Source organism: Penicillium cosmopolitanum, assembly GCF_028827165.1.
Source record: "Penicillium cosmopolitanum strain IBT 29677 chromosome Unknown utg000009l:1.0-9042332.0:1.0-9050551.0, whole genome shotgun sequence".
In the NCBI taxonomy this organism is placed as follows: Eukaryota; Fungi; Ascomycota; class Eurotiomycetes; order Eurotiales; family Aspergillaceae; genus Penicillium; species Penicillium cosmopolitanum.
In genome coordinates, this window is record NW_026622679.1 from 3,192,476 (window position 1) to 3,210,541 (window position 18,066).

Sequence of the window (18,066 nt, forward strand, 5' to 3'; positions counted from 1 at the left end):
TGGCTCAGGATCGGCATCTCAATCGATTTCAAGTTTTGTCTTGTCATGAGCTACTTGGCACTGGAAAACATATAGTATTGATCAAGGAAATGAAGATGGAGAATGGAGACATCAAAAAAATAATCCGCGTCACTGGCACCCAACGCAGAAAACAACGCCAAAAAGGTCCACAAAAATTGAACATAAAAATACGCGTATCAGACGCTTACCACAACAAAAAAAAAACCCAATCAGAACAAGAAGTGAAAATCACCAAAAAGAGACCAGATCACCAACTCCATCTGCCTTGTAAAATCAATGGCTTCCAGTGGCCATTGATGAACCTTGCATCGCTGTGGAATTGCAGAATCCGGGAGAATGCCAAATTCGTAAAAGATGCTGAGAAACAAATCGTCACTTCATCAACGGTCATCGGACCCTCTAATACTAGAGGTTCTTGAAGTGCTCCTTGGCATATTGTTCGCAAGCCTAATAATCAGTAAGAGTCAGTCTTGATCAGAGCGAGTATAGATTTTTTTTTTTCCGGATTGCAACGCACCTTAGCAGGCTTGCCAACCTTCTGCCCGATCACCTTCCATTTGTTCGCTTCGTAATCCTTGATTGCTTCGCGAAGTTTTATAGACTGTGGTAATTTAGTTAGCTATTCACTCAACAGCAGAAAAGGTATATATAAATAATAAATAATAGCCAAAAGGCGAGGAGGGAGAAAATGATACCTCATCCTCAGCGAATTCAGCGTAATGCATATCCTGTGGCACGTGGCGTTAGTAAATATCAAACCAACAGCCAAGGACTATCAGTACACACCTTGTACCAGTGCTTCTTGACACTGCCCTCAGTTCGCGTAGGGAAAGTCTGTGACGCGTCATCCGACGCAAGTTAGCCAGGAAGTTCGCGCAATATAGCGTTATTGACGAAAGGCGCGCACCTTAGCGATCTCGCTCCAACTGCGACCCGCGTCGCGCATCGTTTTCAATCGTTGCTCCTCCTCTGCGGTCCATGGGGTATTCGTGCGGCCTTTCTTCTTAGGTGTTGATTCCACTGGAGGAGGCATCGAGCCGGGATCACCCTCCATCGTGCCCCCGCCGGGTTCATTGACGCGGCCATCATGGTGGATGACCCGGGAATGGGGAGGGGGGACGTTTGCGCGATGTTGTTTGTTGTTGCTGTGGTTGCTGTTGCTGCTGTTGTTGGGGAATCGGGGCGGTAGGGATTGGGATGCCGTCAAATCCCTGTACGCGGTGGTGGAAGGGGTGAAGTTGTTGTTGGGCGAGGAGATGTGGCGGCGCGCTGGTTGTAGCCGAGGTCTTAATCCGCTTGGAAGTCGGAGGGGAGCTATCCGATCGACGCGATCAGTTGTCAGCAACGGGTCGAGCAGCAAGCCAGAGACGACGATGAGCAACAACAAGAAAGAAACGAAGCAGAAGGAAACGCAGAACGCGACCCAGTGGCAGTCCAGCCCAGGTCTCTCTCCTGCGGAGCAGAGATCACAGAGACGAGGGACTTACGACATGGTGAAAGACACACGCAGTTCTCAATCATGCGGTGTCGATTCATCTGTACATACACAAAGGCCGCGTCGGGGGGTTAGCAGATCTGCTATAGGCGCGCCTTGGAGGGGGGGTTGACTTCTGGGAAGACAGGCCTCGTTACACTAAAAATGACACAGGCGCATCCCAGGCAGAACCAGATCGGACAAGGGAAACGGAGAACAAAGAGTTTCGGTAGCGCCGACCGGAGCGTTTAGCTCTGTATCCAAGGAAGGTAAAAGAAGACAAATGGGGGAGTATGTGTTTTATTCTTTTGGGGGTGGGATTTATTGTATAGGTGTGGATGGGGTTGGACCGGGGTTGGGGGGGTAGGGGGGGGGGGGGGTAGCTCACAGATCAAAATCGCATGGTCGAAGCGTCGAATCGGGAACCTCGAATTCCTCCGTGTACGGGGGAGAACATGAGGCTGGAGAGGAGGGAGAACAAAGGGAACAAGTGGATGTGGCGTGAGGGGGAGGGGAGGGGAAAAGGGTGGAAGTGAAGGGAAAGGAGGTTACAGGAAGAGAGAAGAGAGAGAGAGAAGAGAGAGAGAGAAGGGGAGAGGAGAAGGAAGAGAGGAAGGTGAGCGGGGATGGAGTCACCTCATATCACAACAAGCCCAAAGTCCAACCTTCCTAGTTGACTAGCGCCCCTCCCCTCTCTCTCTCTCTCTCTCTCCCTTCCTCTAGTATTATGATTTTGATTTGATTTGGTTTGGTGCAGTTTGTTTTTATTTTATTTTGTTTCGTTTTGTTTCGTATTTTATTCTAAATATGATAGCTTATTTCTATTCTACTTTGGTCTTTAGTATTACATTGAGCATTATATTTTACTACAATTTTTATAGGTTACCTCTCTCTCCTAAAGAAACATAACATTAAGTTCTATTTAACTATTTACTATGATCTTCTAAGTTACCTAAGGTCATTGGGATTATGTTATGGGGACTCAAATGGGTCAAAAAGTGGAGGGGGCTAAGAAAAGAAGAGGGCCTTGGGTCTAGACCCTGCAACTCCTCTTCTAAACTTGCCCCCTCGATGCTACTACTACGAGGAGTATACACAATTCCCCTTCATCTATCCACCCAATCGGGAAATGGGCCAACTTCAATCTCTTGGGGAACCTATTGTCTCCCCTCTCTCTCCCTAAAAAAAGGACCTGCAAATCTGCTGCTTGCCTGCTAGTCCTCCGGTGCATTCCACCCACCGTTCGTCACTTGGCCTAGGAACAGATGTCCCGGGCAGGGGCCTTCCCACTGATGTGCTTGTGCTGCCCGCTAATTCGGCCGACGAGCACTCTGCAGAAGCATGATGGCCCACGTCCGGCAGCTTCCATGAGACATTTGGGCCGAAGACACACGCGAGTGGCCTGTTCCAGAATCCGGTGACCCGGCGAACTCTCACAATCCGTGCCAGGATGGCAACCAAGATCCAATAACGCCCCGGACGTTCTATTGTAAAGGCATCCAATGATCTGGAAGCGCGAGCCGCAACCATGTCTGCTCCGGATTTCGACCTCTTGAAGTCTGTCCCCGTCCAACCCGAGTCTTGGCGGGCTAGTTCAAGCCACAGGTCGGTTTCGTGTGCAGCCACTCTCTGCTCCCCTCTCTATTTCCCCTCTATTTTTGCTTCTCACTGTTCGACGCGATCGCTTGTTTGGGGAGGTGCTGACCGTCTCCCGTGTTTCATGCGGCCCCTCTTCCCCGGGGAGAACGGGTTCCATGGTAATGGGTAGCAGCTTGAAACATGGATGCTTTAACGGGGATCCCCCGTCAATTGCAGATAGCCAAAAATGGCAGCATACGTGGTGCTCAAGGAAGCCAGCGTGAGCGAAAGAAGGAGCAATGCGGGCCTGTCAAAGTAATATTCTTCGATGATTGTACCAATGAACGGTCTGGGTCGGAGGCGCCGCACTGCAGTCATGAATTGCCGACCCGGGATCGTGCGTTTTCTCGACATTAGGTGGATTTCTTTTACATTATGATGGGGATGGATGGGGCCCGTTTATTATAAAACCCTCTGAAGGAGAACACGGACTAATTCCAACTTTTCTGCTCGTTGTTGATGCCACGACCGAATCAGAGGTCATCTTATCAATCAATTCAGATCCCGTCGGATCATGTGCTCGTAAGTCAGAGTAGAACCCTGGCCGGCCGTTATATCATCTCGTGTTTCCCGATAAAAATTTGATTCTGACTGCGCCATCTTGGAGATGCCTGGCGTGGTTACCAAGCCCATCACTGGGTTCCATCACTTTTCAGAAAGTTGATGTGTATACTAGCCTAACATATTGGTTACGCCTATTTCCGTGTCGTCTCTATGCGAATATCGATGGACTGTATCATTTACCTATAGTTCAGATATTGATGGAGATATTGGCTACTTATCTCTATTGTAGATATTTTAGGTTCGGGTTATCGCCTTGGTAAAGAATACTGACATCTACATCCATATATCTACCTTTGCACTTCACCAGCTTTCCTTTACCGCGTTGGTAACACTACTTAATTTTCGCCACTTGCTGCTCATTGAGAACAGCAGGACATGGCTAACTCTAAATGGCCGGGACTACTGTCCGGTCCATGCTTAGTCTAGACCTCGGCGTTGATTGGTAGTTCCAAAGCTGACAGAGAAACAAAAATGGCACAGTCGTTCTTATTGTGCTGGAGGTTGATGATAAGCGGAGGGTGATAGATAAATAAATAAATAGCAAGATAAAAGATCTTTTCCATGGTATTCTCATAGCAAACCAGATTCCTTGTTATGAGATATTTTACAGATGCCAGCCACAAATAAGCGACCAAGAATCGGACAGTCTCCATAGCGGTTGCAGTTCATCCTCCAACTTTAAGCATGGCCGCCCAAGATGGGACTGCGTAGGTAGGCAGCTTCAAGAGTAATTTAGTTTCGCTTGTGTCGTCAAATAATTCTCCGAACATAGAAATAACCAACCATGCGGTGGAACGTGCCAGCATATACTGTCTATTACTAGCTAATGCCACCCCACATATTAGTCGGGCCAATTCCCTGATAGCATTGCCATGGTTTCGACTTTGGCATAATCCTCCGATACTTGCGTGAACTTCAATTGCTTTATTCTTAGGGGGTTTGCCTCGGCATTCAGAACAGGAAGACCGTGGCATAGCAAAGTAACCCTGAAATAAATATACAGAAGTGGTAGTGTATCCGAATATCACAAACGGGAAAACGGCGGTCCACCCCTTCGAGGCGCGGAGGATAGCTCCACATCGGAAACCTATTCTGCTTTTGGAAGAAAACCTCGGAGTATTCAGAGCTCGCTCTATACATATACCCCCAGAACCATTCCTGGTCGAATCGACTGAGAGTCCCCCGGGACCTTGGTTTTTGGTATGTAGAGGTATCGCGTGGATACGGTAAATGATCCCGGGTGGGCTGAGGTTCAGGCCACAAGCTTATTTGTTTGACTTATGCCTTTGAAGGCTACTAGTAGAGAACCACTTGGGCTTTTGAGAACGTGTTGCCGAGTATGGTGGGGGATTGGAGTTAGGAGGCTCATTTGTCACTCTGTCCGCAAGACCACCATCGCGTGGAGTCCATCCTTATCTGGTCCTTTTCCTATCTTTTGAGAATCACCCTTCTTAGCGGGAGACTCGTCATTCGGTGTTAGACTTTTTTGTAGTTTTGAAAAGTAGGCATCCGCCATATATATGAGAAAGGCCGGATTGTCACTCTCTAGGGCATCCTTATACTGTTTTCAACAATGGTCTCCTCGTTGGCTTTGGGATAGAACCTCTTTCTTTTCATACAGCAAGGACAGGCCCACAGGCAATGTCCGTTCATACCCGAGTTTTGTAGCGTATTTAGTCGCTTTTCACAACAGTTGCACTCTTGACCACAGCAGCCGCCAGTTTCGGCACATCGGTTCTTAAGTGTGGTCCGAAGATACCACTTTCTATCCTCCCGGATAGTCATATAGAGGTGTCTCAGAATCGAAGGTAGGGCATGCACTTTCACAGAGAGGTTTGCTTCGTAAAATATACTTAACGTCGATGTTTTCCAAGCAAGGGAGCTCCATGTTTTTGGTTGACTTTAATTCCATGTAGCCCTCTTTGAGTTGAGTAATCACCCGAAATTCGTACTCGGCGAATAAAAGACCACTGAATATACTTGATGACGGGCATATGTATTCCTTTCCATCATGGTAATAGACGAAGCGACACGTGAAGCTTACATTTTCAAATTTGCAGGAGACACCCTTAATAAAGCCAAGGCCCTGGTTGAAAAGGTCAATCTCGCGCATGTCCATCTTGTTCGTGGTCGACATCTTGGGTATATTCTCGAGTGGCGCGGTATTGCAAGTCGGATGGGAGGAATAAGAGTATTCAAAAGAGCGAGAGAGATCTGAGAAATTTGTAATATATTAGGCTTTGAAAAACCAACACGACATGATGATATGTATACTTTCCAGCCGCCGTCAAAAAGGGCGGTTCTGATCATACCGCGTTCTTCCCAAAACAGACTAGTACGAGTACGAGTACTAGTTCCAAAGAAATCAGTTCTCACCACGAAGAGTATCGTGTCACATTGCTTAGCCTGACCGTATTATTAGTACCCTCACTCGGATATTATTTTAATATATATTATTATAAAAAGCTTTGACTAGAATATAACACCCATCGCTGTACGTTTCTGCATTTGCAAGATATTAAACACCTGAAGTATCGGGTGTCGATGCTGACGTCAAGTCTCACGTGAGGACACGCGGCCCGAGCTCTACGGCGCCGATAGCGTGGAGCTCCCGTGATGACTGGGAGCTTCCTCCACGTCAACTGCTGTGGTTTGCAAATTTGGAAGGATTGGGACCAGCAGGACTGTGACCTCGACCTAACTGCTACCCGCTAAATACTCGGAACAGAGTCAATCGGGGCTTATTCCAGAGGCGATCTCCTTTGATCGAACTCGAACACCTCTCTCCCCGCACCCAGCCATCCCTTCCGCGCCATGGCGGTATTCAACGTATTCCGTGTCATCGCCGACATCGCCCATCTTGCATCTGTCTGTGTATTGGTATGGGCAATTCATAGGAATAAGAGTGCTGAGGGTAGGGAATATAGCCCTTTCATGATTCCGTCCGATAACATGATCCACTAACTCAGACCTTGTTCTGTCTAGGCGTTTCGCTCCTCACGCAGTTGCTTTATGCCCTCGTCTTTTTCACTCGCTATTTGGACTTATTTTCGAGCTACTCATGGTCCTTTAGCTACTATGGAGCCGGAGTACTATGGAACACCCCCTTCAAGCTTGTGTTCCTTGCCTCCTCTTCCTACCTCATTTTTCTGATGATGCGGGTCTATCCTCGGACAAGAGAGAGAGAACGTGCCTGGAAGCTCGGTATATGGTCGGTAATTGGCTCAGTGGTCATTGCTCCAATTGCTATCGCCATTACGTACAAAGGATTTCCTTCTTTCTGGCTGAGCGAGGTAAGTGGAGACATTCCCGCGAACTCAAATGTACCGTGTCGAGCATATTATTGACCGATTGATAGTTATTCTGGGCATTCTCGATTGTTCTTGAATCGGTGTGTGTGCTGCCGCAGCTCCTTCTTCTGCGCCAAACTACGGTTCCCACCGTGATCGACTCCTACTATCTTGCGTGTCTGGGATCCTATCGAGCACTCTATATTCTCAACTGGATGGTGCGTGGGTTTGGCTCCGAGAAGCACTGGGATCCCATTGCATTGATCTTTGGTATCATCCAAACCGCTTTCTATGTCGACTTTGCCTGGGTATACTATTCACGCCAGCGCGTGAAGCTCCGCAACGGTGGCGTGGTGGACTCGGATGACTATAACAAGAGCTGGATAGTCAACCGTGTGGTCAATTTCCGTGCTCGGCGCACGTCGACCGATGAGGAGCAATATCTCCGGGAAGAGGAGACGGAAGGAGACGGCCAGCCCAACACCAACAGATGGGGCGCACGCGGTATCTCTGTGGCGGCGGATGACACCTTGGAAAATCACGGGCACGATCATGAAGATGGTCTAGAAGGATTCTCGGATGAAGATGACCTCGTCCCAGATGCTCGCCAAGGTCGTTGATCGTCATACTCATGATTTGCAGGTTTCTGTCACGAAACTGCCTGGAAAATGAGATGGACGCATTTTGATTGATGTGCTATGTTTCTATTTTCTACTTTTTGGCTTTCTTATTTCCGGAAACATTTATGGAGCGATCGTATTTAGTACGGAAGGGGCCGCGACCCACCCTGAACCTTGGAACGCGTTGTGTATGTCATACTACTATTAGCCAGTCTTTCGGAATTTATCTTTTCTAAGGTCACAATATCACTCTGGATATTCAGGATCTGCGCTGTTGGACTGCGCCGTTGGACTCCCGATGATAGTATTATTTAGCTCGTATGATTCCTGTTGGCCCCAATTGCTCAGCCAAGCTAGGTGATTTACGGGAAAACTTGACTGTGCATCGGTCATTCTATTCATATTATCGGACCCCAACCCGCAACTTTTCCCTCATATTCAATGCCAACTAACGGGTTCGCCCCCGCGTTACAAAGCCGCTTGTGTTTCACGGGCGAGGCAGTTTTTGGAAATCTCCGGAGATATACCGAGATTGCCTAGGCAGCGTGAGAGTTCGCTTCCTATCACCCTTGGAATTCTTTTTGTTCTATCATTCTTTGATCGATCCAGTCCAGGGGCCACCGCCGACGTGATGAGCACATACTACTAGACATCCCCAGACTAAGAAATTTCGGGGGCGCTTAAATTATGGAAATTGACATGTCCACGTAGGACTAAGGATGGTCCGTTCATCGACGCGATGTGGGGACACGAAGGCCGATGAAGTGACGGAGCTATTCGACAGGTTACTCGTAGATTTTAAGGTGGTAACCCGTCACTAAACTGGAAATCGAATTTCGCCTTGTGATTGAAAATGGCTGTGCCCTCCATGTTGATTGGCGCGACACCAGAAGAAGATTTCTGGTGGGAGTGAGAATGCATGGTGAAAGATGTGGTGGGGGAGAATCCCTGCCAGCGCTTAACCAGCGGTCCTGAATCCTCCGATATAAGCCACCAAGGCACTGCGCGCGGGTACAGCAGTTGTTGCTTTCAGCCTCACCAGACTAGGATGTGTTTCCGAACCAGTCAAGAGCCGCTGAGGAAGTCTAGGCTGGAAAATGAGGTTGAATGGATGGATCACTCCAAGCACCCCAGAGGGTCATTTATTTCCCTTTGATCTTTTGACTTTGACCACTCTAGCCGCTCTCAGCCATTTTGACTCTCGTGATATGACAAATCTTCTAAGACCTCCTTGGTAGGTCTTGAAAATTGAAATATGCATGCCGTGGCTGTGTGATCCTCTACTAAATGATAAGTTAATGGCGAGACTCAATCTCTTTGAAACAACTTTATCGCAAGGCTGCATCGGTTTGGACTGGGATTGTGCAGAAGCGGCGGTCAATCAAAGCGAGCACGAATGAGAAACCAGAAATTAAAAGCGGAGAAGGATAAGTGTGTGTTGTAGAAAGAGAAAAGAAAACAGAAAACAGAAAAAGAAAATCGAAAATAAAGAGAGGGGGGCCAATGGGTTTGATGATCCTGTTCTGCTGCCCCAGCGCAGATCCGGAATCCCTCGAACCGCATGCCTGTGCATCGCCAACCTAGAATCGATTATTGCCATTATTAATCCCTCGGAGGGGCTCTAGCAGCGCTAATCAGAAGCTGTCAATTTGGCCCTAAAGATCCCACTCCACTCTCCCGGGTGCTTCCTTCTGGGGCCCGGCAACGTGGATCTGTTGGCCTGCTTTTGCTCCACCCTTCTTGGTTGTCGGCCCCTACTTCTCGTCAGGCCGTCATGATGATTTCGGACACTGCTGAACAAGGACGATGTGGGCCTGGAATCATTCATCATCCCAAGCTGCAGACTAGGAGTCTGTGCCCACCCCTTCTTTGGGGGCTTGGATGAAGCTTGGGGGCCGGAATCGATATGGAGCTGCTGGCACTATTGGTTTCAAAGGCGCTTAAATATAGGCTACCGACGAGTCTACACTTTCCCTCCCCCGAGCGCTTCGATGCAGCACGTCCGCCAGCGTTACTGATTCCAGCTTCTGGTGCACTCTGAGCCTATGGTTCTTCAAGCCAAACTGCTTGTTCATCCTGCCTCGCGAGGCATTCCGGCGTGGGCTGTGATATCTCGATATTGCGTCTAGAGAAGAGGGGAATTGACTCTATATCTTTGTTCGTTTCTGCCCCTCTGTTTCTCCTCATGATTCTCAATTTATGGTGCCTTAGATCAAAGTAACAAGTTGCTAATCGGATCGTGGTGGACAATAGCCATATTTTGATCGCTTTTAAACGCCTGTGTTTGTGTACACGCCATCTCCGCAACTCACCACCCACTATACACTTCCAACCGCCGCCTTCATACGCCTACTCCTGCACGGAGTTGTTTCGTGTTTCATCTTCTGCCACCTGAACATTTTGTTCCAATCAACTGCGTCCTGGGCCGCAGAATCATAAACTTACTACTACATACGTGGTAGTTACCTTCTGCACGCCTAATACCATGTCCCTACCTCGAGGCCATGGGCTCCCCAGCTCTGGGGAAGAGATGCAGGGGTACTATCAGACTCTTGGTCCCGAATGGACTGGAGTTGATACAGTATGTCAAGTGACCGACACCGACTCCGACTCCGGCCCCAACCCCAACCCCGGGGTTGGGGCCATAGTTGCCCACACTGAAACGCACTCGCTGATCAAGGATATTTTTAGCCTTCGTTTCAAACCCCCCTTTATGGATGTAAATCAACCATATTGTTCCGAGCCTATAGTACATCCGAACGTCCTCACGCCAATTAGCCTCCCAGACAGTTCATTCCACCCAAGTCCGATAGCCAGCCACCGAGCGCAAGAGTATCACCCTCAGGAATACCGCTACGTCAACGACCCAATTGTTCAACCACAAGGTCTTGGAATTTGCGCACCCTTTCCAAGCGAATATCCTCGAACAACTGCGCCAACCTCCGCAAACTATGCATATGCTCCCGACCACCTGCACTATGGCCTGGGCCAAACTCCCGCCGCGTCACCGCGAGCTCCACCTCCAAAACGTATGAAACGAACACCCTCCAAAACACCATCAAGAGATACCCCAATAAACATTCTCCCAGACCCAGAGGGTATGGAGCGCATGGAGCGTGATCGCGAGCGTAGGAAGTAATCGGCCGTCTCCGCCGATCATGCCACCCAAACCTCGTGCACCAGGTCGCGGTCGTCGTGACCCGCAAGCAGAGCAAGAGGATCTTTTTGTGGAAAGCTTGCGTGAGCAGGGCTACGCGTGGAAGGTCATTCGTGACATGTTTTGTGAGCACTTCGAAAAAGATGCCACTGAGGCTCGACTTCAGATGCGACTCGGACGTCGGAAAAAGGAACGGACATCGCGCTGGGAAGATGCCGAAGTGAGTACGTGAGCCCCATACTACACGAGTCTATTTCCGAGGACAAAGGTAGATTTAGATATTCAGAAATGGGTGCTAACTGATTACTGTTTAGATACAACTTCTGACCAGCGCTCATGAATCATGGGAACAGGAGAAGTATAGATTTATTGCAAATAAGGTGAGCATTAAATCTTCTGCTTCGATTTGGTTTTCTGAATCTCATAGGTCTCTAGATGAAAGAACTGGGCTCTATGAAGGGCTATACACCCGAGGAATGTAAATTACAACTAGCCCTTTTAGATACGAAACAAGATCTAGCAGAAAAACAAGGGTCACCTTCCACGACATCTGAACCCCCAAGTTCACCCCCCGCACCATCTACTTCTCGAAAACGTTCGGCGCAATTCACCGAAGTAATCAACACCCTACATCATCGTTATCATTGGCGGCATTTTCGCATCATCACAGCTATATTCCCCATCTCTCGAAGCACATGAGCCACCTCGGTATCCTGTGGATTTTTATTACTATCATTCTTTTGCATATTACATACACACTTGCCAAAAACCTGTATTCCGAAAATAGCGCAATTTCAATCAAATCCAAGCCATAGAAGCGAATACTTGCGACCCAGCTGAGCTTGAAGATATACTTAGAACTTGAAACATTTGGACCCCATGGTAGCTAGTTAGGCCCCCACCTGCAAGTATCTAGTGTAACGCTTACCCCGATTAAGTGCTTACGCAGTGTTAAGGTAGTACGACGGCCGCCCAATATCAACCAATTCGGAGAGAAGCCACATAATATCGGATATTCATACACCGTACGCGTCACTATAAATGATTCGCCAAGTATACCGAGCAATTTCTAGCTATTCCTCGGCCATACTAGTAGTAAGCACTAAATCCGAGCAATACCAGTAGCCCTGGGGGGAAGGGAGGGGGGGGGGGGGTGTTGTGAACATTATCCCAATTCTACCATTTGGCCCCAACAATGATGCGCCCGGAGCCGACCACAGCACGCAGCGTGCTTATTCCTTTTGCAGTCAAGTTGAACTACTAGTAGTAACCACTAGAAAGAAATGAGAAATGAGGCGACGCTAATTTTCTAGTGCCCTTCACTCCACATTTGCCCCTGCTGATATTCAAGGTTCGGAATTCCCCCGCCCCAGCAATCTTCTTTATAAATAGTTGCAACGGCCCTCGCAAGCACCGACTTTCCGGTTCTTAGCCCCATCAAACACTGGCAGCCCCTTCCCAAATCCTTATAATGCAGCTATGTAGATCTATGAATGGCTTCGGCTCAAATTGCCCAAGTGTGCCCAGGCTAAAAATCGGGTTATCAGGCCATCTAGCCTGTGTGCCTAAAAAAAGACATTGTATCATTTCCACAGGCACATGGTGATCCACAACAGATAGCACTAGAAACCCCACGGTCGAAGGATCAATTGCGGGTCCTCAAGATCCGAGAGTGTTGTATGGGATCCCGTGAAAGTAGATCAATACTCGGTTCTATTACTGACATGAAAAATAACGGTTCGGATTGTAATTTTTGGCGAAGGGGCAGCTCTAGTCATGATTCATATTTCGTTATTCTGACTCTAACTATCAAGTTTCTTCCTCGGAATCCAAGTCATCTTCAATGATAGGAAATGTCAAGAGTGCTGCTATGCCGCCAAGTCCATCGAGACGTCGCCCACTCTCATGATCCGAGCTGAGAATTCGTACTTCTCCGCCCTCGACATCTCGTACTCGATCCACGAGAGATACCCATCGCTTCCGCTCAGCAACATCTTGGGATCGGAATAAGCGATTGGACATAATGAGAATACCGCCACCGCGCCCGACAGCGCCCTGGTCCACTGCAGACTCTACCTCACGCGGGCCATAGGTCGCTTTGTTGGTCTCTTTCCGGAGCTGGTCCAGGAAATCATCCATCAATCTTGTTTCACGGGCATACTTAGTGTCTGATAACATATTCTTGACCGCGGGAGATTGAAGAACCTCCGATAAGGAGTTCAAGTAGCCGGAGGCGGAGTGAACAACCACGACGCTGGGAAGTAATCGCTTGAGACCAGGCATTGCGGTAGAAGCCTCAGATTGAATGTATTTCTGAAAACCGGCAGCGACAAACCCAGGTGAGGCGAGTAGGACTGGTCGTACGGACTCGTTGTTAGAAGCGGACGTTATGCTGGTATTAAATTCCATCTGCCGAAGGAGAGTCTCTAGTGTCACTCGATAGAATTTGTTCATCCCCTATCCATAAAATTAGCCATAGTTCTTCCGGGGATGATTTTACTGCAGCAACAGTACTCACCTTATCATGATCACTGCCGCCCTGCCGTTTTCGCGGCACGGACATCTCTACTTTCTGCTTCATTATCGTCTGAAACTGTCCAATAAAGCAGATATGTGCCAGTCCTTCCTGCATAACGACAGCAATAGCCTCGGCGCGTCGATTGCCGCCTTCGTCCACAGCATCCTTCAGCATCTCCACAGCAATGCTATCCCAACCGACACCTTCGCCATTTGAGCCGACCTCTTTTTCAAGTGTAAAGTTGCGGTTCAGCTCCAGGTCGAGGGTATGAAATTGTCCAATCTTAGTGTGAGCGGTTTCGTTCATGATTTGTCCCGATACATGGAGCTGCGAGCTTTTTGGGTCGAAATCCAAGTTTTTGACGCGAATCTCGAGGGAAAGGTGCACGCGTGCGGATGAAGTTGACCCGGTTTCTTGAGTTGATGTGATGCGACGAATTGCGCTGGCACGGAGGACATCACTTGGCCGGATCAAGTTGTAGGCGTGCCACTATTATAATCAAATCATATTAGACGTTGTCGGCGGAGTAGCTGGTGGAGGATTGGTCGGAAATACCATATCTTCAGGCTCCTCGGGGCACAGGGTAACTGTGCCTGAGCCATTATGCTCGATCTTATTCTTGATGAGACGCATTGGAGAAGTGACTTTGCGGATCCCACTTGTGTTAAAAGATATGCAAGGTCGCGGGCGGATCGAGTTATGCGGAATTTGTGATCGATCCCCGGAAAAGACGACGTGATGATCCTCGGCCAGTCAATTTGGTCGTACCAGCAGCGAGTTGTTCTCAACCAATTGTTCACGGGAGCCTGCCGAGGACAGGTATGAATGAAACTCGATAAATACCTGGCAGCGCCCCGCGCCTGATACTGCCACTCGGGACCGCCTACTCGGCTGTTTGGCAGATATATTCAAGTTCCAACTTGAAGTCTTTTCTAATTTGTTCATATATCTAAATATAAAATGTACAATGGCCAGTGATTAAATAGCAAGTGGAACAGAAGACTAAGAACAAGAAGTTTCGAGGCATTTTAGTGAAGAAGGGCTCAACAGACCTAGAACTTTCAAGTTAGTATGTACACTTAGTGTGGATAATGACATACCTTGGAATACTGTACATAGGATGACGTACACTGAAAGTATTACTAGCTGTCCCATACTGACGACTGACAATCTCAATATCAAATTTGGGGTACCTACTCGTCGTACCTACTTCCCCTAGGGCACTACATCAGTGGCCCCACTTTGCTCAATTGATGGATACCAAATTTGCATCGGGAACTCTTTTGGGAAAATGCGTGCTCTTGCTCCAATTTAAACCCTAGAAAACCAATTCCAGTTGAGGTCCTTTGCCCTGGGATGGGACCCTATCCTAGGATGCCCGCGACATATCGATAACCAAGTCTCGATTCACCCCATGCGTGCCACTTTCCCAATTTGGATTCAATGGTTGGATGATAATTGAGATAGAACGAATTGTGGCAGCTCCAAGTCCGTCTGTAAGTTACCGGTAGCCTCGGGCCAGCGCTGGTGATATTATATAAATGATCATACACCTATACATTACTACAAGTACGAGTAGTCCATGATTCATTCCTATAGGAGTTAATGGGGTTCCAGCACACCTGAAGAACCCACATCGGCATGGACCAGCCAGTGATCGGTTCAGATGGAGGCGAGACCCGGCGGGAATTACGCAACCGAGGTGGTCCGTGAAATGGAGGGTTTAGGTATCATTATCAATCAACGCTGTCAAAGTGGCACTTTAAACTTTCCAAGTTCTGCATTTTCATTCTCCCCCCTCTCTGTTCAATACCTTTGCACATTATCTACTTCATCATGGCCGGCCTATCTCTCCAGTCTACTTACAAGCTTGTCTCGGGCTACGAGATCCCCGTCGTCGGTTTCGGAGTAAGCTACTACCCCCACGTTTGACATCAGAGCTCCATGTCCATGCTTCAATTCTGACAAGTTTTTGCTCCTTTAGGTCTACCAGACGTATGTCTCTAATATCCCATTTGAACTCACCCTCAACATCAACTGACACTCATGCGATTAGACCTGCCGATGTTACCGAGCGAGTGACCCTCAAGGCTCTGGAGCTCGGATACCGTCATGTGGGTGGACATGCACAATCCCAAACCGCCAAGGATAACCCCAAACTGACCACATCGCTAGGTCGACAGCGCCAAAGTCTACCAGAATGAAGTCGAAAGCGCCGCCGCTATCCGCCAGTCCGGACTTGACCGGTCGCAGATTTTCTACACGACCAAGGTCCCCCGCACTATGATGGGCTACGACAATGCGAAGCAAGCTATCACAGAGAGCATCGCTGCCGCCAACCTTGGCTATATCGACCTGTGCGCCAGATTCTGCCTTGCATCTATTTTTCGATGCTCGTGTATGCTAACATTTCTCTTAGTGTCTTGATTCACGCGCCCTATGGCGGCAAGGAGGCTCGTCTTGGTACATGGCGCGCCCTGGTTGAGGCCCAAAAGGCAGGCCATATCCGTTCCATTGGTGTCTCCAACTTTGGCATCAAGCAGCTAGAGGAATTGGAAGAGTATATCAAGAGCGGTGGTGGTGGTGAAATTTCCGTCGGCCAGTATGAGATTCACCCTTGGTGCCCACGTGATGATGTCGCCGAGTGGCTGCAGAAGCGTAATGTTATCGTCGAGGCGTACTCGCCCCTTGTTCAGGGTACTCGTATGAAGGAGCAGGTTCTCCAGAAGCTGTCCGAGAAGCACGGAAAGAGCCCTGCCCAGATTTTGATTCGCTGGAGCTTGCAGAAGGTATGTGATGCTATTTTATCGTGTCAATGGTAGGGTACTAATGATTTTTGTAATAGGGATATGTTCCTCTGCCCAAGTCCGTCACTGACTCGCGTATTGCTGAGAACTCGCAAGTCTTCGATTTCACCTTGTCGGAGGATGACATGGAAAGTCTGAATCTGGATGAGTATGCGCCTGTGTGCTGGGACCCGGTTCGTGACTGCAAGATCTAGATTAGCCCCAAAGGATAAATATTAGCACAAGCTATCCAATATTTTGTTTCCTTCCTTTTAAAATAGAAATTGTTTTTAAGATGTAAGGTTGAGTGTGGAGGCAGGACAAAAGTAGAGCAAAGCAAGTGCAGCCCAAACGGGCAGTCTGTTGATCTCGGCACAACGTATCCCCGCCGAGCAACAAACGGAAACCCGTCAGCCAACACCCAACCCAACAATCTTCAATGAACCCACGCCCGTCCCTCATGACTTGGAAATCGGTAGGCAGTCGCCGGAACGGTTGCCTCCAACATGCCGGACGAGCCGCGGCGTATCGTTATTGAGAAATCCAGCACCGTGCGTCGCCGGTATCAACGCAGCAACAAACAATTCCGGTTCACGGCCGCTGAACTCAAACGGATCGAACGCGAAGAAGAACTCGACCGCCGTGCCAAAAACATACGAGAGAAGGAAAAGAAACGTGTTGCCAACAAGAAAAAGAAGGACGAGCAGGAGCGGGAAAGGAAGCGACTTGGCCTGCCCGATCCCAATGCCCGCAAGGTTTCTTCTAGTCAACCGTTGCTTTCGAACTTCCTAGGCCTTGCTAGACAACCCCCGCCCATTCCGGAACCACAGCTAGCGCATGATACAACAGGTTCCGGTGTCGATAGTGTGGCGGGAGATACAGAGGAAGACTCAGATGGACCGGACGACTTGGACGAGGAGTTGGAAAATGAATTATCCTGTCTACAAGAGGCACTTGTTCCTGAAAACTTCGATGATCGTGATGCAGTCATTCAAAAGGATGACCCTGACGCAGAATCAGAGAATGACCCGCCCCTTCTCCAAGAGGTGACGGTCCCGACAGAAGGCGATGAACATGGCGCAAGAGACGAAAGGTCAGGAAACGGAGTCCTCTGTCTAGAAAAGGCAGTGTTCCCCGATGAAGTTGATGGACTTGATGCAAACCTTGAAAGTGACCAAGCCGACGGAGACACGGACCCTTTTGACGACTTGGATGAAGAATTGGAGCGAGAGCTTTATTGTCTCCAGGATGCAGGCATTCTAGAGGAGAATAAACACGATAAGATTACAAACGACACAAGCCATGAGACATTGGCATTATGTTATGACCGAGATGATGATGAATTCTCAGATTGCTCTGCATTTGATGACGCAGACATTCTCAAAGCAGCCGAAGCTGTGATAGAGTCGCCCTCCATCCAACCCGGCCCGAGGGACCATCTGCCATCCAAACCTGCCATCATCGTACACCCTTCTTCAAATGACCGTCCCAATCCAGTCATGAACACCATTCCTACGGCTAATGATTCGTTTCGAGATGACACGGCAGACTATATGGAAGAAGTCTTTGAGCGTGGTGCTGGCGATTCATTTTGCGAGATCTACGAGTAGTTGGATTGGAACGCACAATTATCATTCCATTGCGCCATTGGTTCGGATAGAAGAATGCTAGAGTTGGTTCTTTTACATGCCTCTCTTCCCGGCTACAGAATTGCCTGCCGGTTGTCATTTTCCAAGAGTCATCATATGCGCCTGGTTATTCCTTAGCTGTCTATACTTTTTTTTGCTGCATTTAGCGTTCTGGGCAGGAGTGCTGAACATGAAATTGATATGCCCTTTTCTCTCCCTCTTTTCGTGGACGAATACACCCGTAAAGCCGAAATCGAGTAAATGTTACAATGACATGCTCATTTTCCAGAGATCCGAAATGGTCAGGCCTTATAAATCACTGCGCAAAACGGTTCCCGAACCCCCAGCGCATTGGAGATCGGGCGCCAGC

At 48.6% G+C, this 18,066-nt stretch overlaps 7 protein-coding genes across 7 annotated transcripts; 4 read left to right on the forward strand and 3 right to left on the reverse strand.

The window, feature by feature from the left end:
• Positions 1-426: 426 nt before the first annotated feature.
• On the reverse strand, positions 427-1,542 carry N7509_009305 (SANT/Myb-like DNA-binding domain-containing protein; the record flags this gene model as incomplete). The annotated part of the gene is made up of 6 exons (XM_056633942.1): positions 427-468; positions 539-622; positions 717-749; positions 808-855; positions 929-1,335; positions 1,509-1,542. 6 exons carry the CDS (start codon positions 1,540-1,542, stop codon positions 427-429), a joined length of 648 nt encoding a protein of 215 aa, XP_056484562.1.
• Positions 1,543-5,462: 3,920 nt separating this feature from the next.
• On the reverse strand, positions 5,463-5,834 carry N7509_009306 (uncharacterized protein; the record flags this gene model as incomplete). Its single annotated transcript, XM_056633943.1, has 1 exon — positions 5,463-5,834. The coding sequence occupies one exon, from the start codon at positions 5,832-5,834 to the stop codon at positions 5,463-5,465; it is 372 nt and encodes a 123-aa protein (XP_056484563.1).
• Positions 5,835-6,511: 677 nt separating this feature from the next.
• Positions 6,512-7,607, forward strand: N7509_009307 (ER lumen protein-retaining receptor; the record flags this gene model as incomplete). The annotated part of the gene is made up of 3 exons (XM_056633944.1): positions 6,512-6,611; positions 6,683-6,990; positions 7,056-7,607. The coding sequence occupies 3 exons, from the start codon at positions 6,512-6,514 to the stop codon at positions 7,605-7,607; spliced, it is 960 nt and encodes a 319-aa protein (XP_056484564.1).
• A 2,485-nt stretch (positions 7,608-10,092) lies between these two features.
• Positions 10,093-11,463, forward strand: N7509_009308 (uncharacterized protein; the record flags this gene model as incomplete). The annotated part of the gene is made up of 4 exons (XM_056633945.1): positions 10,093-10,735; positions 10,791-10,984; positions 11,079-11,144; positions 11,200-11,463. 4 exons carry the CDS (start codon positions 10,093-10,095, stop codon positions 11,461-11,463), a joined length of 1,167 nt encoding a protein of 388 aa, XP_056484565.1.
• Positions 11,464-12,573: 1,110 nt separating this feature from the next.
• Positions 12,574-13,915, reverse strand: N7509_009309 (putative translation factor pelota; the record flags this gene model as incomplete). The annotated part of the gene is made up of 3 exons (XM_056633946.1): positions 12,574-13,221; positions 13,283-13,771; positions 13,838-13,915. The coding sequence occupies 3 exons, from the start codon at positions 13,913-13,915 to the stop codon at positions 12,574-12,576; spliced, it is 1,215 nt and encodes a 404-aa protein (XP_056484566.1).
• Positions 13,916-15,118: 1,203 nt separating this feature from the next.
• Positions 15,119-16,283, forward strand: N7509_009310 (aldo/keto reductase family protein; the record flags this gene model as incomplete). Its single annotated transcript, XM_056633947.1, has 6 exons — positions 15,119-15,190; positions 15,267-15,277; positions 15,339-15,396; positions 15,458-15,639; positions 15,702-16,071; positions 16,128-16,283. The coding sequence occupies 6 exons, from the start codon at positions 15,119-15,121 to the stop codon at positions 16,281-16,283; spliced, it is 849 nt and encodes a 282-aa protein (XP_056484567.1).
• Positions 16,284-16,574: 291 nt separating this feature from the next.
• Positions 16,575-17,678, forward strand: N7509_009311 (uncharacterized protein; the record flags this gene model as incomplete). The annotated part of the gene is made up of 1 exon (XM_056633948.1): positions 16,575-17,678. One exon carries the CDS (start codon positions 16,575-16,577, stop codon positions 17,676-17,678), a length of 1,104 nt encoding a protein of 367 aa, XP_056484568.1.
• Positions 17,679-18,066: the final 388 nt, after the last annotated feature.